Here is a 21,861-nt window from a genome sequence, read left to right as displayed (position 1 = left end):
GGTGATGAAACCTAGGTCTGTGTGATGCTATACAAGTGCTCCATCACTGAACTACCCCAGACTTCAGGGGTTTATACTCTTCATGGAAAAGGTTATACTCAAACAATATTCCTCACAGCTACTATAAAAATGGTAACCAAATATTCATAATAACATTCAGAAGTAATTCATAGCAAGTATCACCTAAATTAATCTTAAATAATAGTCATGATGAGACGCAAAGTAGCTACATATTGTAGATAGTTTTAAAAAAAATTCAGAGCCAGCGCTACTCAGGAGGCTGAGATCTGAAGATCAAGGTTCAAAGCCAGCCCAGGCACAAAAGGACCGGAGACTTTTATTTCCAAATAACCTCCAGAAAACCGCAAGTGGGGCTTGGCTTGAGAGTAGGGTGGAAGCCTTGAGCTGAAGAGCTCAGGGGAAAAGAGCATAGGCAGAGTTCAAGCCTCATGACCCACAAAAAAAAAAAAAAAGTAAATGGTCTAATATAGAAGAAACCTTGCTTTAAGTTAACTGGAGCTAAGAATCTTTATCTCCGAAGGCTGGCTTCAAACCTCTACCCTCAGCCTCCTGAGCAGCTAGTATTACAATCATGAACCACCAGTGCCTGGTAGACATAAAAAGTTTTGAGTTCTAAAAGAAATCCTCAGCCCTGGCCAATTAAAAATGTCATGTTCTAACATCATACTAACCAAGTTCTCTACAATATTGATGTTGAATAGAAAGTTATATACATTTCCTGAAAGTTTATCTTTTTGTTGTTGTTGTTGGTTGTATCTCTATAACACTTGACCACGTCCACGTGGTAATGTGCCACAACCACTTTTTGAGTGGTTAATTGGAGATAAGTCTCTGCTGGGCTGGCTTTGAATCTGGCATCTTAATATCTCAGCCTTCTGAGTAGCCAGGATTATAGGTATTAAACAGAAAGTTTATGTTTTTAATCTAAAATGTAGGTTAAATCCAGCACTTTGTCTGTTAAAACGTCAAGGGTTATATCACTTAAAGGCCAGAGAGTAAATTCTTCAAAAGAACATCTGTCAAGTATAGACTATTTACAAATGATAGCTAAAAGGGAGAAAAGCTGGCTTTTCCCCCCCAATCTAACAATTTTCCAGAAGACAAACATTTCAATACTTTGCATAAAGTCTAAAATCATTACACACACACACACACACACACACATACACACAGTGAAAAGGTGGTAATCTGCATGTTCTTATTATTCTGACCTTTTATATACACCTGCAAATTTTAAATATTTTTTCAAACAACTAGTAGGTATGAGAATAAAACTAAAAGAAAAGCTAAATATTGGGGCTAAGAATGTACTCAGTGGTAGATCCAAGCATGTACAGGGTCCCAGGCTTGATCCACAACACCAGAAGAAAAAAAAGCTATTTTAAACAAATTAACTGCCATTAGGCATTCTCTAAAGAATTTAGAATCTTTAAAACATTACTCCCTCGCCAAATACAAGAAATTCTTAATTTTTTATTTCCTAGAAAAAGGCAGATTTCTGGGGGCCAGTGGCGCAATGGATAACGCGTCTGACTATGAAAAAGGCAGATTTCATGCTGGACATCAACTTATATCCATCTGACTGACTTTGTTGCATACAATAAAAGCTCCTCAGCTAGGCACCAGTGGCTCATGCTTGTAATTTTAGCTATTCAGGAGGCTGAGTCTGAAGATCAAGGTTCAAAGTCAAGCCAGACCAAGCAGAAAAAACTGTGAAACTCATATCTTCAATTAAATACCAAAAAAGCTGAAAGTCGAACTGTGGCTCAAGTGATAGTGCTACCCTTGAGGAAAAAAGATCAGAATAGTGCCCATGCTTTGAGTTGGAGCCTCAGGAATGGGGGGGGGGTGCACCCACCCACTGACCCATTTTTTCCTCATAATGATTATTAAGGCTAAGGGGTGTGTGTGCGTGCGTGCGTGCGTGCGTGCGTGTGTGTGTGTGTGTGTGTGTGTGTGTGTACCTTGGGGCCTGAGCACTGTCCCTGGGCTTTTGTGCTCAAGATTAATGCTCTACCATTTTGAGACACAGTGCCATTTCTCGCTTTTTGGTAGCTGACTGGAGATAACATTCTCAGACTTTTCTACCATGACTGGTTTTAACTGTGATCCTGAAATCTCAGCCACACAAGTGGCTAAGATCCCAAGTGTGCGCCACCAGGGCCTGTCCTACATGGATGTTAATCTGGAAAAAGAATCAAAACCAGACAGATTGATTGTGCACTCCTGAAATCCCAACACTCTGGAGGCTGATACAGAAGGTTGAGTTCAAGGCCAGCCTAGACTCTAGACTATCTTCTCTCAAAAACAAACAAATCAGAAAGAAAAGAAAATTAAATGATACTCTAAAATACACTTGAAGCAAAAAGAAACCTTAAAAAATACTTTCTTCCCAAAATTAAAATAGGGAGAAAAAGAGGGAGAGGGATATTCTTTGAGGTTCTGCTTTTATTTTTCTCTTTAAACAGATGGTCATTTTTAAATATTACTTAATTTCCTTCCTTATTGCAAAAGAAACCACAGAGGATTAAGTTTAAAAGAAATAACTCAGCACACAATTTGAGAATGCTAAGATTTTCACATTTATGGAGAAAAAAAGGTATTTCAAATTATGACCAAACCCCCACAGAACTGCTGATCTTCAAGTCAACCTGAAAACACAACTCAAAAACCCTTACCTTGAGGAAATTCTTGACTCGCTCAGGATCATAGCAGTTACTTTCTCTGCAGATTCTTTCCACTTCTTTGATCTGCCCAGTCTTGCAAGCTGCCTGGATATACTTAAAGTGCACATCTGGGTCCTGACTGAAGTTAACAATAGATCCCAGAAAATAAAAGAGACCTTAAAAAAAAAATTTCTAAATTAATCATAGAAACATTAAAGATAACAGAAAGCATATAACTCAAAAAACACTAAAATGTACTAACCCAGAAATAACCAGTTTAGTAACAGAATATAATAATCAATTCAATGATTTTTATAAGTTAGAAATAAGTAGGAATCAATAGAAACAAACATTATACCATATTCCATGAGAAATTTTAAAGAAAGTACTATAAAACCAATGTTTTTCAATATATAATTAACAGAAAAGATGTATTTTTTGAAAAAACATAATGCAGTGCTGTCCAACGGAATTTTGTAATGATGTAATGCTCTTTACCTAAATACTATTTAAAGAACACTGACTACATTTAATTGAATTAAATTAAACTGATTTTTGCCAGTCCTGGGGCTTGAATCAAGGCCTGGGCACTGTCCCTGAGCTTCTTATGCTCAAGGCTAGCACTCTACCACTTGAGACACAGTGCCACTTCTGGATTTTTCTGTTTATATGGTACTGAAGAACTGAACGCAGGGCTTCATGCATGCTAAGCAAGCACCAAGCCGTATTCTCAGCCTCATTAAAAACTTTAAATTTAGCCAGGCGAAGTAGCTCACTCCTGTAATCCTAGCTACTCAGGAGGCTGAAATCTAAGGATCAAGGTTCAAAGCCAGCCTGGGCACAAAAGAACCTGAGATCCTTATCTCCAATTAACCACTAGAAAATGAGAATTGGGGCTTGGCTTGAGGGTAGGTGGTAGCCTTGAGCTGAAGAGCTCAAGGACAGTGCCCAGGCCAACCTCCAGCCACATGATCCACCAAAATAATAATAATAATAATAATAATAATAATAATAATAATAATAATAAATTCTAATGACTTTAAATTTAAATAGCTATAGATATCTAAGGGACTATTGTATTTTTTTTTTTGGTTGGTGGTGAGACTTGAACTCTGGGCGTAGGCACTCTCCCTGTGCTCTTCAGCTCAAGACTACCACCCTACCGCTTGAGCCACAGCACCATTTCCTATTTTCTGGTGGTCAATTGGAGATAAGAGTCTCATGGATATTCATGATGGGCTGACTTTGAATCTGTGATCTTCAGATCTCAGCCTCTTGAGTATCAAGAATTACAGCCATGAGCTACTGGTGCCAGTAAATTAATAGTTACAAACTGATAAAACTAAGATACAATAAAAGCTCCTCAGGTAGGCACCAGTGGCTCATGCCTGTAATCTTAGCTATTCAGGAGGCTGAGTCTGAAAATCAACGTTCAAAGCCAAGCCAGACCAAGCAGAAAAAACTGTGAGACTCATATCTTCAATTAAATACCAAAAAAGCTGAAAGTCGAACTGTGTGTGTGTGTGTGCGCGCGTGCGCGCGCACTTTGGGGCCTGAGCACTGTCCCTGGGCTTTTGTGCTCAGGATTAATGCTGTGTAAGAGCTTTAACCTGTAAGTAATAAACTCAAAATATTTAAATGTTTCATCAAGTTAAGTGTTTAGAAAGAATTTCCAATAGCCTGATTATAATCAAATCCTCTCTTTGGTTAACGTATGTAATTCTTAGAAAACTTCTAATTACCTTCAAAACTCTTAAAAGATTCAAAGAGTTCAATAAGAGATTGAGTTGACAGTTGCTCATGATACTTAGAAGCCACTTGAACACAGATCTGTAGATTTTGACGAATATTAGCAGACAGCATAGCTCTGAGACATTCTAAAGAGTCTTCAACTGACAAGGACCCAAAGTAATTCACTAACCACTAGAGGGAAAAATAAGTAAATTAAAACAATGTTGAAAGTTATGATGGTATGACATTATCACCCAGTACTACAAATACATTTTTCAGAATACCAATTAATAACAAATAACAGGTAAGAAACTAAATACCTCAGGATTAAGAAGGTGGGTATGAACAACTGCACGCTTTATATCATATAAATCGGTGAAATGTTCTAGTGCACGCTGCAGTAGGCCAGCTTTTTCGCAGAGCTGAGCAATATGAGCCCGGTCATAATGTGTGAACATCTGATTTCCTAGAATTGCATCTGCAACCTATACAATGATAAAAAGATGATGTCATTTTGCCATCTCTCTCTCTTTTTTATCAATAATTCTATATCCAAACTACATAGAGTCAATAGTGAGTTTGTACAGGAAATATGTACAAAAAAAGAATTTATTTTCTTGAATAAAGAATAAACACCTCATAGCTTTGAATAATAATTTATGAAACTCCAATCACAAAACAATTGTTACAAACATGCCTGAAAAGCATGAAAACACCTACCTGAGGTGCATGTATAAGGTTCATCTCAAGTAACCGTGTCTGTAAAGGACCTTCAGATGGGCGGTTGTTCTTCAAAGCATCTAGCAAGAATGCAGTGCACTGCTGGATTAGATTGTATTCCATAAAGACATCCACAATCTACAAGAAGAAAAATTAAAATGCTGTTAGTAATACATAAATGAAATACCAAACACTAGATTTAAAGAATATTAGTCAACCACAGATGTTTCAGTTTAATCATAGGACTGGGAGGTGTAGCTCAAATGGTAGAACATCTGTCTAGTAATGTAGGTCGTTCAATTCAATTTCAGTACCAGAAAACAAAGTAGTTGTTGAACTACTACTTTGAGTTAAACAACTACAAAAGATTTTAAGATACTGTATAATAGAATAGTAAACAATAGAATAGTAAACAATTTAAAGTTTTTAATTAACATAAAAAAGGACACACTGTAGGAGAGGTGAGGGGAGGGAAAAGGGGACAAAAACATGAGAAAAGGTATCAATGTTCGAGAAGTAATGCACTCATTACCTGAAGAATGTAATCATTAACCAGACAGTTTAAAAAAAAAGACACAGGGCCGGGAGTTTGGCCTAGTGGTAGGGTGCTTGCCTAGCATGCACGAAGACCCAGGTTCAATTCCTTGGTACCACATACATAGAAAAAAGCCAGAAGTGGTGCTGAGGCTACTCTTGAGAAAGCCCAAGGACAGTGCTCAGGCCCTGAGCTCAAGCCCAGGACTGGCAAAAAAAAAAGACACACTATGAAAAACTTCGTTTTTGCATGTCTGCCTTCCCCAGCTGGTAGCGGCCTGTCTCTTGCAATGTATCATTCACACTTAACTTTTTTTTTTTTTTTTTTTGCCAGTCCTGGGGCTTGAATTCAGTGCCCTGGGCACAGTCTCTAAGCTTCTTTTTTGCTCAAGGGTAGGACTCTACCACTTGAGCCACAGTGCCACTTCCAGCCTTTTCTGTTTATGTGGTACCTGAGGAATCAAATCCAGGGTTTCAAGCATGCTAAGCAAGCACTCTACCACTAAGCCACATTCCCAGCTTGAAGTTTGTTTTGTTGTTGTTGTTGTTTTTGTTTTGTCTTTTCTTTTTTGGTTTTGAGGATAGAACCCAGTATGTTGCACTTGCTAAGCAAGAGCTATATCCCAGTCTTCATATATTAATTTTTAAAATATATTTTCCTGCTTTCTGTTTTAAAACTATAATATAGCTGGGTGTTGGTACCTCATGTCTATAATCCTAGCTATTCAGGAGGCTGAGATCTGAGTAATATGGTTCAAAGGCAGGAAAGTCTATGAGGCTCTTATCACCAAATAAGTACCAAAAAGCCAGAAGTGGGCTATAGTTCAAGTGGTAATACACTGGCCCTGAACAAAAAGGCTCAAGGCCCCAAGGTCAAGCCCCAAGATCATCACAGAAATCAAAACTAAACATTAATATAGGATCCAGTCCCTGGTGGCTCATACCTATAATCCTACTCAGTAGGCGAGAGGGCCATAGTTCAGACTAGGCAGAGAAGTCTTTTAAGACTCCCAACTCCAACATAACTAGCAAAAAGCTACAAGAAGAACTATTGGGTCAAGTAGTAGTATGCTAGCCTCGAAAGAAAAAAATAAAAGCTTAAGGATAACATCCAGGCCCAAAATTCAATCTCCAGAACACCACACACACACACAGAAACACACACACACACACACACTCTAAAATCAAGGCTGAAGATACAGATTAAGTGGTAGAATACCAGCCTAACAAGTACAAAGCCCAAAGTTCCAATCCTAGTAACATATTGGATGACTATTCTGAATAGAAAACTAGATAGCAGTGTGGGTGGCTCACACCTGTAATCCTACCTACTCAGGAGGCTGACATCTGAGAACTGTGGTTCAAGGCCAGCTTGAGCAAAAAAAAAAAAAAAAAAAAATTCTGTGAGACTCTTATCTCTAATTAACCACCAGAAAATGGGAAGTGGCCCTACGGCTTTAAGTGGTCAAGTACTACCTTTGATCAAAAAAGCAAAACAAAAAACAACAACAACAAAAACAAGAACAGCACCCAGGCTCTGAGTTCAAGCAAAAAAACCCCCCCAAAAAACAAAAAAACCTAGTTGAGAAAAAAACTTACCCCTAAAAAATAAGTATACAGACAGACATAGGTTTAATTTCTACGCTCTGATTCTCTACAGTATTGTCTGAAGTCAGACTTCCTCTAGTCAAATTGCCCCTACTGTCCATCTTGGTGAATTAAAGAGTACATTTTAATATTCTTACCTGTGTAATATCAGCAAGAGGCTCTTCATCTTGAACTAATATTTGAGCAAACTGCTGACCCTGATCTGGACTGATGCGCATTACATTTCTCAACAGAAAGATCCAGTCTGGAGTATATCCAACCTATAAGTGGAAAAAGATTTCAACCTTGCCAGTTTTGTTTTTGTAGCATTTATAGGTCTTTTCTACATTATTGGAAATACTAGAGAAAGAAAGCACAACTTCATTTATAATTTAAGATCCTTAATTAGACCTTGGAGAGGACACTACTTGAAGTTTGTTAATTTAGTCAATGACTACTTCAAATATGCTATGCTAATAGGCCTGCATGGTCCTATGTAGGAACAATTGTCTTCTCCATTCTAAAAAATGAAGTATGACTTCTAAACATGACAGCTAGACAGGATGGTTAAGGGTTTTAAAACAGTATAGGCTATTAAAGTAAAAAGTAAAGTAAAACTTATCAAACAGTACAGGCTACTTTCTCTCAATAGTATTAAATAAATTTACATTGAAAATCAATCTCATTCAACTCACTTTTTTAGCATATAGAACAATCTTCTGGACTTGACCCGTTTCTGCAAAGCATTGAATGACTTTACTTGGGACATTAGCCCTGAGGTACACACTAAGTGCTAATGTTGGGTCCACAGATTTTACAAGATCACCCAGTTCTTCAGAACATTCCAGCTGTCCAAAGGAAGAAAAGATTGGTTAGTGATCCACAAACTACTTCATAAAAGAGTAGCTCTTACTAGTTCCCTTAAAATAATAGTGGCTACATAAAATATACACTTTCCCAAAACATTTTACAAATATGCAGGAACTGTGGTTAGTAGGCTCTTAATACTGTATTCGTAACAGTGTCTCAGTAGACCTCCTACTAAAACAAAGATGGAAAGTTGAAAAGGACTTCATGCTTTTGGATATCAGAAACTACTTTATGATAGAATCACATACTTTTATCTACTAAAATAATTCAGGTATGTCCATGGGCTCCCAAATTTTCAAAAAAGAACCCAAGTGCTTTTTCCATTATGTTATTGGAGTTTCAATTCAAGAGACTCCTGTGATATGGGCAATTGTTATACTATTAAACTATACCTGTAAAAGCCAGGTAATGAAAATTTTATTTTTTTGGGCTGAGTAGCTAGAATTACAGGTGAGAGCCACCACGCCCAGCTAAACTGTGTGTGTGTGTGTGTGTTTGCCAGTCCTGGGGCTTGAACTCAGTGCCTGAGCACTTCTTTGGGCTTTTTTCAAGGCTAGAGCTCTACTATTTGAACCACAGCACCAATTCTGCCTTTTTCTAAGTTTGTGGTACTGAGAAATCAAACACAGGTCTTTGTGCATGCTAGGCAAGCACTCTACCACTAGGCCAAACTCCCAGCCCGATCAGTTTTTGGGGGCCATTTAAGCCATGCCCCCAGCTTTTTTTGTCTTTCTTATTTTTCAAATCGGGTCTTGCATGGATACATGCGCCAACCTGACTAGGACTGCCATGTTTCCAACACAGATAAAATGAAAGACACATGCCATTGTGTCCAGCTACTACAGAGCATGGTTAATGCTCAGGCTGACCTCAACAGGGTCCTCTGCTCGCTGATTCTTAAGTAGCTGGACTGTATGCATGAACCTCGGGTGACTGAACATCTGATCTAACATGGTCGACTTTCACTCAATATTGCAATAGGTTAACTGACAACAAATACAATTTTTCATGACATTTTGCAAGTTCTAAATGGAAAGATGTTGCTTGTATGTGGTAATGATTATGCTTACCAAGTGTGGAGTCTAAGAGGTAAGATTACATCCCTATGTCCAGGTAAATTTCACATAATCTGACAAATATGACTACATAATCAAGTTTATCCTACACTAAGGTTTTCTTACACTAAGGTTTTCCTAAAGCAAAAAAATAAGAACTTACGTCCAGAATTCACTATCAAACAATAATCTGGGAACCACTTAAAAATCTAAACCAGAGATTCAGCTCAACATGTATAAAAATAAGTACTCTACTAAGTAAGTCATGCATTTTACAAAATGTATGATCTTGTTCTACTTCTATAGGGAATAGATAACATATGGGCACATTTCAGCATAATATAGACAGTTTTAACTTGCGAACATGATATTTAATCAAAGCAAAATTAATTTAAAAATCAATATACCTTATCTTCCTTTAACCATTTCTCTAAAAGCTGTTTCCGTCCTTGCTGAAGTACAGGTCTACATAGCTCCAACGATTCATATTTGTTTAGCTGGCCCTGGTCTAAAAGGATTCCAAAATACTGAAGTAGAGGTGAAGTTTGACCTGGCTGAGCTGGAACACTCTGGAATCGACGGATAGTGTCTGGAGTACGAAGAATTCCCTTTAAGAAAGAAAAATGTTAAGTTCCTTAAATACGTTAACTTACTATAATACTAGTATATAGAAGAATTAGTGTAGTTATGGAATGCTCTTAGCTTTTTTTTTTGTCTGTGGTAAGGCTTAAACTCAGGGCCTGGGCACTGCCTCTGAGCTTCTTTTGCTAGCAGTAACGTAAGGTCTTAATCCAACACAAACAAATACAAATGCTGACATACATAAGGTCAACCCATAGCTCATATATCAATTACAAATCGTTAGAATTCAAAAAAGTAGCTATATTCAAATAATAGTGAAACAAACTAAACATTTTACCTCAGCTACTTATATAGATAAATCTTGCTTCCCTATTCTTTTTCTCTTTTCTTTCTTTTTTTTTTTTTTTTTTTTTTTTGGCCAGTCCTGGGCTTGAGCTCAGGGCCCTAGCACTGATCATGGACATTTTCAAGGCTAGAGCTGTACTACTTGAGCCTCAGCACCATTTCTGGCTTGTTTTCTATGTATGTGGTATGAATCGAACCTGGGTCTTCATGCATGCTAGGCAAGCACTCTACCACTAGGCCAAACTCCTGCCCCTGGACTATTCTTTATATAAATCTAGAGGCACAGATAAGTAACTGTCATTTTACACAAAAATGTAAACTGAAAGTCATTGGTTTCTCTGTGCAAAACTGGTTTTTCTTCTACTAGTATTAGAAATAAACAATGCTAAATCTAATCATGGCAACTTCATTTTACAACTATTTACCTTTGGTGCATTTGCAGCCACCTTTGCAGCCTCTGAGTAATTCCCCTGGGCAAAAAGAGCATTAAATTTCCGGGCAAATAGTTCTTCAGCACCAGCTAGGTTGTTACGTACAGCCATTCTTAGAGCCAAATCAGGATTCTGTAGTACATTGGTGATGTAAGGAATTATGTTTTCTTCTTCCACACAAACTGACAGAACCTGCAATTTAATGATTAAAGAATAGTTGCATTATGTATCTATGGATATAAATAATACCAAATCTATTTAGAATAGGCTATTACTGAGTGACACAAGCATTCAAACTGTGACATTTTGTTAACTACTTCCTTGATAAAATAAATAAATTCTAAAAGGATTTTTAAAAGGTTGATAAAAACAACTAAAATGATTTTAAAAATCAAGCACAATGGGTGGGTGCAGTGGCTTACACCTGTAATCCTAGCTATTCTGGAGGCTGAGATCTGAGGACTAAGGTACAAAGCCAGCTGGCACTTACATCCCTGAGACTCTTTATCTCCAATTAACCACTAGAAAACCAGAAGTGGTACTGAGTTACCTTTTGAAAATAAAGAATTACAATCTTGGGCTGGGAGTGTGGCCTAGTTTGTAGAGTGCTTATCTAGCACTCACAAAGCCCTGGGTTCGATTCCTTGGTACCACATACACAAAAAAAAGCTGGAAGTGATGCTGTGGTTCAAGTAGCAGAGTGCTAGTCTTGAGCAAAAAGTGTCCAAGGTCAGTGCCCAGGCCCTGAGTTCAAGCCCAAGGATTGGAAAAAAATAAAAATAAAAAAAAATTTGCAAAAAATTTAACTTAGCTACTCAGAAGGCTGAGATCTGAGGATCTCGATTCAAAGCTAGCCTGGGCACTAAAGTCTCTAATCTCCAATTAACCACTAGAAAACCAGAAGTGGCCTTGTGGCTCCAGGTACAGGGCACTAGCCTTGAACTGAATAGCTCAGGGACAGCACCCAGGCCCCATGACCTACAAAAAAAAAATTTAAAAAAATCTGAAGATTGAGGTCTAAAGCCAACCTGGGCAGAAAAGTCTAAGAGAATCTAATCCCTTCTACTAATTAGTTAAAAAGCCAGAAGTGGAAGTGTGGCTCAAATGGTAGATCATCAGCCTTGAGTAATGAGGAGGCATGATGCCTTGACTTCAACAGCTAGTACCTGCACAAAAAAAAATACAATAAATATATTTCTATTTATACACAGAAAAATGGCCATTATAGTTAAGCAAATTAATATCTATCTTCCCACATGTTTACTTATTTTAATAAGAATAGAAACATTTACTTATTTTAAAAAATCATGATATACAATATTAAATATACTCCTTAGGTCCTAGATATGAGATCTCTTGATTAATCTTTTATGTCTGCTATTTGTATCCACAGACTTAAATCTCCCCATTTCTTCTTTACTTAAACCACCATGTATTCTTTTCTAGTATCTAAAGTTACCTTTAGAAAAAAGTCAATGATAATGTTATTTACTTTATTGTTTCATTACCTGTCCTTTTCTGTTTACTCCAATTATTCCAGCAGTGGCTTCATGAGGTGCAGTAACAAAGATTGTTTCTCCACTGATTCTATTCATGTAGATGCAGGTACCAGTCTCAAGATCATACAGGTGAATATACCCATACTTAGTAATCAAAAATACCACATCATGCTTTTCACTGATCTGTACAAAGAAAATCAACACTTTTGTAAAATAATGAATCTATAAACAATAAAATTGTTTAAGGCAATTTTAGAGATAGTAAAAATTTACAACTTTGATAAAAAGCTAATGTGAAAATGAAAAGGTCCTATTTAAGACATACTTAGCTCACCTTTACAATACATTCAAATATGGGTTATCCCAGCTCTTACATAAAACATTAAAAAGTGAATGAAACAAAGAAAGATAATTACGATAATTTTGGATAACCCAATTTACAGATTACATGTATGTCAGGGTATTATTTTCTAAGTTTCTTTAATAAACTTAAAAATTATATCAACTGTGAGCACAGTTTGAAATAATTTGCTTTAAAAGAGTAAATTTTGCCATTGGGAATGTGGCTTAGTGGTAGAGTGCTTGCACGAAGCCCTAGGTTTGATTCTTCAGAACCACATAAACAGAAACAGCCAGAAGTGGCATTGTATCTCAAAAGGAGCTCAGAGGCAGCTCAGCTCAAGGCCAGGACTGCCAAAAAAAAAAAAAAAAGAGAGAGAGGAAAATTTAAGTGTATTCAGTTTTCTTAAAAATACCTGCATTGCGACAGGAAAGTCATTTTGTGCTTCTGGAGGAAAGAAAACATCCACTGCCTTCTTTGGAAATGGTTGGTTCCCTGTAGGTGGTGTGCCAACTTCAATGATGTGTAACTGTTCAAAAGAGAATAAAATGCATATAAATCTGAATCTTTTAGCAGTTCATCATAGCAGGTTTATTTGAAAGTAGAAACCAGAATATACTGTAATAGATAAACTGTGTTTGTTCTATCTGTAACATACAATACTCCATCATAAAAAAGAAAAAAAACTCCCATAAACATTATGCTAAGTGGGGGAAAATAAAGTCACATACTATATTAACTCATATAATATTTTAGTGATAAAAATCACAAAAATGAATAATTAGCCATTGCTTGGGATGATGGATGGTGGGAGAAATGGGATGTAATTATTCCAGAGGCTGCGATCTGAGGCTTGTACTTTAAAGCCAGCCAGAGAGGGAAATCCTGGAAGATTATTAACTCCAACTAACCCCACGGAGTGAGCGAGCAAGCGAGCTATGGCTCAAGTGGTAGAGTGCTAACCTTGAGCAAAAAGTTCAGGGAGAGCACCCAGGCCCAGAGTGCAAGCTCCAGAACCGGCCCCCGCCCCCCAAAAAATCTCTTGAATGTATCTGCCAACCTGGGTTCAAATAGCAATCCTTAGATCCCAGCGTCTTCAACAGTTAAGATTAAGATAACAGCTGTAACCCTCTGGTTTCAATCTTCTATTATAATTTCTAAAAGTTGTTTTTAACAAAGCAAAAGTTCTCTGTTTTGTCTAGAATCTAAATCTTCCTATGGGGAAAAAGAAAGGTACTCATTTCCAAGTTAGGATGTCAATCAAAAGCACTAAACACTTATTTTCCATACTCCTCTCCAACATAAGTACAGGAGACATGACCTTGTCTACTCTAGACTTCAAAACACAGTTATTTTAAAACTCCAGAGATTCTCCTCCAGCAATAAAAAAAAAAAAACCTGAGATGCTACGTCTCCAGCAGTGTAACATACTAAAAGCAAGATCTTACGAGTTCTGTGACAAGTTTTTTTTTGGTCTGGAATTCTGGCTGCTGCCTATTCCTCCTTTTTCAGCATTTCCAAAGCTCCTATATACAGCCATCCTTCCTACTGTCAAGTATTCGATATTCTATCACAAAATTTTTAAAGCTCTATTCAACTAGATCTTGTTTTTCCTAACTACAATTAAGGGTTCTTAACATACAAAGTGCTAAAATTTGTTTCAGAAAATTTCAATGTACAATCAGGACTGAAAATTTCTAGCTTAAAGCCATCTCTAAAACACGATCTCTACCTTATATTTCTTTTATATCAAATCTAGAAAATGTGTTTTTGAAACAAGGTCTTGATATTTAGTCCCCAGGCAGTATTGAACTTTCAATTTCCCTGTCTTTGCTTCCCAAGTGCTAAGATTACAGTTATATATTATCATATCCAGCTCACCTAGAAAAATTTTAAATGCTGCTCATGAACAATAATTACTGAGTGCAAAATTCCAGAGGTACAGCATATGTAAATGGATACATTGGAAACTCTAAGGAGTCTTTGTTGAGTGAAGAAAAACACATTAACAGGCCTTTGACAAAGGCAATCAGAATAAGAGATATAATCAAGTGATAAACAGAAAAGCAGATATGGAAGAGCTTACGAGTATAATTCCATTATTTAGCAGATTAAAACAAAAGGACAGGGTTCAAGGCCCACCTGGGCTACATAGTGAAATACTATTTCAAAAAGTTAGTATTATTCCCCAAGAAACAACAGAATAATGTTAAAGGCACATTAGTCATTTCAGACAGTTGTCACTAGATACAAAACTTGAGTGCATTTATAAAAAATTTGAATATTAAAAAATTACTAAGGAAGAAGGCCACTCTCTGAACAGCCTTTTGAGCTCAGACAGCAGCAGAAAGATAAAGACGCATCAAAATAATTATTAAAGCCAAAACTTACCTTCCCTCCAGCTTGACCCCGTACTGCAAAACAAAATAACGTTGATTCCTCAGCATTTCCTTCCATCTTAAACTGTGCAAAGCTAGCCGCATGTCCTTCAATTGGTTGAGACACTTTCCGATCTACAGAATATAACTGCATAGCTCCCACTACACGATTTTGCTATGAAGGAACAAACAAAATAAAGGCTAAAGATGCAATAAACCAATAACCCTTAAATTCATTTACTAAACAATTAGAATATCATATCATCTTAAATAATTGTTCTGGGCACTTACAGGCTCATGCCAGTGAGGAGGCTTGGTGGCTCATGCCTGTAATTCCAGCTACTCAGAAGGCTGAGATCTGAGGATCATGGTTCAAAGCCAGTCCAGGCAAAAAAGGGCCTGAGTCTCTTATCTCCAATTAACCTCAAGAAAACGGGAAGTGGGTCTTGGCTCAAGGGTAGGGCACCCACCCTTGACCTGAAGAATCCAGGGACAATGCCCAGGCCCAGGCGTAGGGTAGTGGCCTTGAGCTGAAGTACTCAGGGATAGTGCCCAGGCCCATTTCAAGTCCAATGACCACCACCACCACCACCACCACCACCACCACCACCACCACCACCACCAAACAACAACAGCAACAAAAAGAGTCTCAAAGGTCTTATTGTCTGGGCTAGCTTCTGTGATCCTCAGAGGCCAGGAGTTTCGCCTAGTAGAAGAGTGCTTGCCTAGCATGCACAAAAATTCCTGGGTTCAATTCCTTGGTACCATGTACATAGAAAAGCCAGAAGTGGTGCTGTGGCTTAAGTGGTAGAGCGCTAGCCTTGAGGAAAGCCCAAGGACAATGCTCAGGTCCTGAGATCAAGCCCAGGGCTGGAAAAAAAAAAAAAAAAAGAAAACAAACTGTGATTCTCAGATTTCAGCCTCCTGACTCATCAGGATTACAGCCATGAGCCTCCAGTGCCCTGCTCTTTTCACTACCTTAGTAAGAAAGATGTAGAAGTATTCTTTTAGTAGAAGATGCTTTTACCAGAAAAAAATTCCAAATCATTCATACTAAAAATCTATTTCTATTCAAAGTGCAAGAGCTATACAATTGATAAGAGAACAACATGTCAGTACAAAGTTTTTAAGTCAAGAACCTTTACTTTGAAAAGAAAATAGTTTTCTGGGGCCAGGAGTTTGGCCTAGTGGTAGAGTGCTTGCCAAGCATGCACCAAGACCTGAGTTTGATTCCTTGGTACCACAAATGGTGCTGTGACTAAAATGGTAGAGCTCTAGTCTTGAGAAAGCCTAAGGACAGAGCTCAGGCCCTGAGTTCAAGCCCTAGAACTGGAAAAAAAAGTTTTCCAGAGTAACTCAAATTGAACGGAAATGAGTATAAAAGACTTACCTTCAAAATAAACAGAATTTTAGGCAAGATAATTCTCTAAATGATTTATCAAAACTAGAAAACAAACAAACAAAACGTTACCTGTGCAGATATGCCAGTTAGAAGTAACCACTTTTGTTTTGCATCTGTGCGATAATTGATAATCTGGCATCCTGCAAGGCTAGAATGACGATCAAACATTTTCACTGGCTGAGACTCCCCTTCCATACTCCAATGATAAACTGCATTATCCGTAACAAGAGCAACGGTGTTCAATGAGATCCATTTCCAAAAGGTGACATCATCAGTCATTGTATGAGCCTTCATTTTACTTTTCATTTCAATGTTAAATATCTGAAGAGTTTTCCCAGCTAAACAGAAAATTAAAAGTTATGAATTATTTAAAAACGTACAGAATATATTTGTATCTAGCTAGACTTGGCTTTGAAACATCTAAAGTAGTTCCACCATAAGACTAATAACCAACTACAGAAGGCACACTAAAAGAGCAACAGCCATTAGGGAAGTAGCAGTTGAAACGAAGCAAACACTCTACATCTATGTATACTCGTAAGTAAAAATTACAGGACTTCTACTAAATACATTAACAGTGGAAGAGCATGATTTCTACAAAAACAAAACTGTAACCTTTGTATTTGTAATTAAGTATGCTTCCTTTATGCACAAAACAGTTATTTATGCACAAGACAACACAAAGAGAAAATGGCTATTAAAAACGCAGTTATCATCTAACTGTATCTTGAGGAAATTGCTTTCTGGAGAAAGATGTTATTTCAGTTCTGCTTACTGTTAAGAAAAGTACATGCTACATTTAATTGGCTTAAGATACACAGGGAAGGTAGAGGTACTAGAGAGATGGAGAGGAGACAAAGGTAGAGGACAGTTTCAGATACTGTTAATACATTGAAGGTAAGAACAAAGTTCAAGCTTCATCCAGTTAAGACAGCAAGCATTTAGTAAAGGAGGATGAAATTTGCCTTGAGGGTTAAGAGTCCACTGAGTCAGATGCAAGGGCTTTTAATTGTAATTTGAAATTTATCATAGTTCAAAAATTGGTTAGATTGAGTTTAACAGGGATCGAAGCCCACAGCTACAACTAGACTATCAAGATCAGTCCCTAGAGACAGGAAAACTCCATTCCTGAGCCACAGAGAATCTGGCTCCTAAAGGACAAAAATTTAAGAGATCAGAAGTAGGGGCAGGGTAGGTGGGAAACAAAGAATAACACTACTTTATACCACAACCCTCCTTACCAAATATGCAAAACCAGCTTTTCTAAGACAGAGTATGTTACTCCCACCCCGTACAGTATGTAAACCACAATCAGACTTGAAAAATTGTGAGAGTTAGAGTCCTGTTTATAAAAAGAAGCCATACATTTAAAACTGACATTGAAGGAACAGTATTTTATAATGACTTACTGTCCTTTGCTGCCTTCTCAAACCATCATATCATTAGACTTTTACTACTTTTCACAGGAAAGGGACTGGAAAATGTTTAATGGGAGTGTATAGAGAGGGAGCCAAACTCTAATGAGGCTTAAACTCTAATGAGGACAACATAAAGGCACATAGCGGTGACATACTCTTTTGCAATGCTCTGAAAAATCTTTTCAACATGTTCTTTTTATGGAACAGGACAATAACTAATACAATCTAATTTAAGATAACTCACCATCTGCACACATAAGAAAGCATTAAGAAATGTGATAAAATAACAATAATATTAAAATAGAAAATAATTTTGACAAAATTAAAAGCCATGGCCTTTTAACACAGAGGTATAAGAACAGGTAAGCACATTAAATTCCTAAGGAGACTGAAGAAAGTTTAATACCTTCAAGTGTAATATGTTACCATTTTGTTTTGTTTTGGACTGCATTCACAGCAAGAGCTCTATCGCTTGAGCCAGTCCTTTTGTCCAGGCCAGCCTTTATACTTGCTCCTCCTACATTTGCCTCTGAAATAGCTGAGAGTACTTCCACTTACCCCCTTTTTTTTGAGGGGGGGGTGGGGGTGGGAATGCTAGTCCTAGGCTTGAACTCAAGGCCTGGGCACTGCCTTGGGCTTTCTCAAGGGTAGCACTCTACCACTTGAGCCACAGCACCACTTCTGGCTTTTTCTATATAGGCAGTACTAAGAAATGGAACCCTGAGTTTCATATACACTAGGCAAACACTCTACCGCTAGACCATGCTCCCAGCCCCTATTTTTTTTTTTTTATTTTATTTTTTGCCAGTCGTGGGCTTGAGCTCAGGGCGTGAGCACTGTCCTTGGACTTTCTCAAGGCTAGAGCTCTACCACTTGAGCCTCAGCACCATTTCTGGCTTTTTTGTATGTGTGTGGTACCAAGGAATCGAACCTGGGTCTTTGTGCATGCTAGGCAAGCACTTTAACCACTAGGCCAAACTCCCGGCTCCCCCCCCCCCCCTATTATTTTTTAATAGAAGCAAAATGCTTACTACCTGTTCTCAGGTAAAAGCTAGATCATCCTTTCTTTTTTCTTTGCCAATACTTGGGTTTGAACTCAAGGCCTGTGTCCTGTCTTTAAGACTCTCTGTGCTCAAGACTAGCTAGCACTCTACCTCTTGAGACGCAGCACCACTTTAGCTTTTTGAGTAGTTTATTGGCAATAACAGACTTTTCTGACCTGGCTGGTTTCAAACCACAGTCCTCAAATTTCGGTCTCCTGAGTAGTTAGGTTACAGGCATAAGCCACTGGCGCCCAGCTGGATCATCTTTTCTTAAAATGAGATTAATTTCTGCCTTAGCTATATATTGGTTGGTCGACTTTCATTTTAAGCCCCTATCCATCCATTACTTCTCAACTAGTATTACAGGTTGAATATACACCACAAGCTGAATATCAAAAATGCTTCAAAAAGGAACTCAGAAAGATTTGGATTTCAGAGCACGTGGATTTTTTATTTTCAGATTATGGATGCTCGACCACAATGTCTATGCAAATTCTCCAAAACCACAAAAAAACTATTCTGTAATCATTTTTAATTAGGAATACTCAACCTGTATTACTAAAAATCAAGTTTAAGTCAAGAGAAGAAAAGTCTGGTTTGAAAAGTTCAGCAGAGCTGGGCCCAGAGGCTCACGGCTATAACCCTAGCTATTCAGGAGGCTGAGATCTGAGGATCAAGATTCAAAGCCAACCCGGACACCAAAAGATCTGAGACTCTTATCTCTAATTAACCTCTAGAACACAGGCAGTGGGGCTTGGCCCAAGGGGTTGGTGGTAGCCCTGAGCTGAAGAGCTCAGGGTCAGTGCCAGAGATCAGGACCCATGACCCACAAAAATAAATAAATTAATTAATTAAATTAAAAGTTCAGCAGAGCATAGCGTGTCTTTAATTTGTATCAAAGCCTTACAGACAGGTGCAAATAGCAAATCCTCTTTGGCAACCCAGAACTCATTGCTGAATATGAGACTTTGGCATATGTAAGAAAGAATATGATTCATACAACAGTTGGCATTGTGGGGGTTTGTTAACTCACAGGTTGCTCTGAGAATTAAGTTGATGTGAAAGCTAAAACTAAATTAAAAAATAAAAATAAAGTTCAGCACATTTTTTTTTTTTTTGGCGCCAGTCCTGGGGACTGAACTCAGGGCCTGAACACTGTCCTGGGCTTTCCTCAAGGGTAGCGCTCTACCACTTGACCACATCACCACTTCCAGCTTTTCTATGTATATGGTACCGAGGAACCCTGGTCTTCATGAATGCTAGGCAAGCCTTTCTAAGTAGACACCAGTGACTTATGCCTGCAAAACTAGCTACTAAGGAGACTGAGGTCTGAGGATCATGATTTGAAATCAGTGTGGACAGGAAAGTCCATGAGCCTTATCTCCAATTAACGACCAAGAAGCCAGAAGTGGAGCTGCAGCTCAAGTGGCAGCATTCCAGCCTTGATCAAAAACACCTCACAGGGGCCGGGAGTTTGGCCTAGTGGTAGAGTGCTTGCCTAGCATGCACGAAGACCCAGGTTCGATTCTTCAGTACCACATACATAGAAGAAAGCCAGAAGTGGTGCTGAGGTTCAAGTGGTAGAGCTCTAGCCTTGAGAAAGACCAAGGACAGTGCTCAGGCCCTGAGCTCAAGCCCAGGACTGGCAAAAAAACAAAAACAAAAACAAAAACAACAAAAAAAAAACCACCTCACAGGCAGAATCTTGGCCCCAGTTTAAGCTCCACAAATGGCAGTACCCACCCACAACTTCAGCACTACTAAAAACCCACCCAAAAATTTCAAGACATTACTGGAAACATCAATTCTCCCACCTACTATTAAGAAAAGTAAAAGAGCAAAAGGATGCTAACTGCCTTCTGAAGGGTCATTCAGTTGGTATCTGATTATTCTTTTTTTTTTTTGGTGGGTCATGGGGCTTGAACTCTGCTTGGGCACTGTCCCTGAGCTCTTCAGTACCAGGCTACTGCCCTACCTTTGAGCCAAGCCCCACTTCCCATTTTCTAGAGGTTAATTGGAGATAAGAGTCTCAGATACTTCTGTGTCTGGGCTTTGAACCTTGATCCTCAGATCTCAGCCTCCAGAGTGGCTAGAACTACAAGCATGAGCCACCATGCTGGCTGGTATCTGATTATCCTTAGAATTTTCAAATTTAAAGGATCAGTTACATTCTCATTCTAAAATGTTTTTTTTTAAAGGACTGGGAGTTTGGCCTAGTGATAGCATGCACAAAGACCCAGGTTCGATTCCTAGGCACCACATATATTTAAAAAAAGCCAGAAATGGTGATGTGGCTCAAGTGGTAGGGCTCTATCCTTAAGAAAGCCCAAGGACAGTAATCAAGCCCTGAGTTCAGTCCCCAGGACTGGCAAAAAAAAAAGGCTCCCAGGGCACAAAGACTGGGGTTCGATTCCTCAGTACCACATACATAGAAAAAAGCCAAAAATGGTGCTGAGGCTCAAGTGGTAGAGCTGTAATCTTGAGAAAATCCAAGGACAGTGTTCTGGCCCTGAGCTCAAGTCCAGGATTAGGGGGAAAAAAAAGGCTCCCAGGCCAGGAGCATAGCCAAGTGACAGAGTGCTCACCTAGCATACACAAAGCTCTAGGTTTGATTCCTTGGTACCACATACACAGAAAAAGCCAGAAGTGACAGAGTGCTAGCCTTGAGCAAAAAGTGTCCAAGGACAGTGTCCAGGCCCTAAGTTCAAACCTCAGGACTGGCAAAAAAAAAAATAAAAAGAGGCTCCTGGGGCTGAGAATGTGGAGTGGTAGAGTGCTTGCCTAGCATGCACAAAGACCCAGAGCTTGCCATGAGATAACTCTATTTAGATTGACAGGCTGTATAATTCTCTGTTGTAACAAGTGAAAAATCTGGCTAAGTGTAGTGGTACACACCTGCAATCCCGGCTAACTGAGAGTTCAAGGCCACCTGGGGCAACTCATGTCTCAAAAAAAAAAATCAGGGGGCCGGGAGTTTGGCCTGTTGGTAGAGTGCTTGTCTAGCATGCACAAAGACCCAGGTTCGATTCCTTGGTACCACATACATAGAAAAAAGCTGGAAATGGTGCTATGGCTCCAGTGGTAGAGCTCTAGCCTTGAGAAAAGCCCAAGGACAGTGCTTAGGCCCAGAGTTGGAGGCCCAGAGCTGGCAAAAAAGAAAAAAAAAAAAATCAAAGAAAGCAGAATATTAGTCTGAATAAACTCCAACACTCTTGATTCTAAAGATTAACATTTACTCT

General features: G+C 38.4%; 1 protein-coding gene and 1 pseudogene across 2 annotated transcripts in view; one reads left to right on the top strand and one right to left on the bottom strand.

Moving 5' to 3' along the window:
- The window catches only part of Cltc (clathrin heavy chain), a 64,340-nt gene that overhangs the window by 26,320 nt on the left and 16,159 nt on the right, over positions 1 to 21,861 (bottom strand). For both annotated transcript variants that reach the window (XM_090351134.1, XM_090351135.1), the window contains exons 3-14: positions 16,231 to 16,499; positions 14,773 to 14,934; positions 12,797 to 12,910; positions 12,051 to 12,224; positions 10,537 to 10,734; positions 9,592 to 9,792; positions 7,955 to 8,107; positions 7,418 to 7,540; positions 5,139 to 5,276; positions 4,739 to 4,903; positions 4,430 to 4,610; positions 2,700 to 2,863 (exon numbers count right to left, since the gene is read on the bottom strand). In XM_090351134.1, the coding sequence (XP_090207260.1) occupies positions 2,700 to 2,863; positions 4,430 to 4,610; positions 4,739 to 4,903; positions 5,139 to 5,276; positions 7,418 to 7,540; positions 7,955 to 8,107; positions 9,592 to 9,792; positions 10,537 to 10,734; positions 12,051 to 12,224; positions 12,797 to 12,910; positions 14,773 to 14,934; positions 16,231 to 16,499 (2,042 nt within the window). The remainder of the gene's footprint in view (positions 1 to 2,699; positions 2,864 to 4,429; positions 4,611 to 4,738; positions 4,904 to 5,138; positions 5,277 to 7,417; positions 7,541 to 7,954; positions 8,108 to 9,591; positions 9,793 to 10,536; positions 10,735 to 12,050; positions 12,225 to 12,796; positions 12,911 to 14,772; positions 14,935 to 16,230; positions 16,500 to 21,861) is intronic.
- On the top strand, positions 19,494 to 19,614 carry LOC150051949 (small nucleolar RNA SNORA40; annotated as a pseudogene).

This window comes from Megascapheus bottae, chromosome 17, assembly GCF_031878675.1.
Source record: "Megascapheus bottae isolate mThoBot1 chromosome 17, mThoBot2.hap1, whole genome shotgun sequence".
Lineage (NCBI taxonomy): Eukaryota > Metazoa > Chordata > Mammalia > Rodentia > Geomyidae > Megascapheus > Megascapheus bottae.
This window is presented reverse-complemented; position numbering and strand designations above follow the sequence as displayed.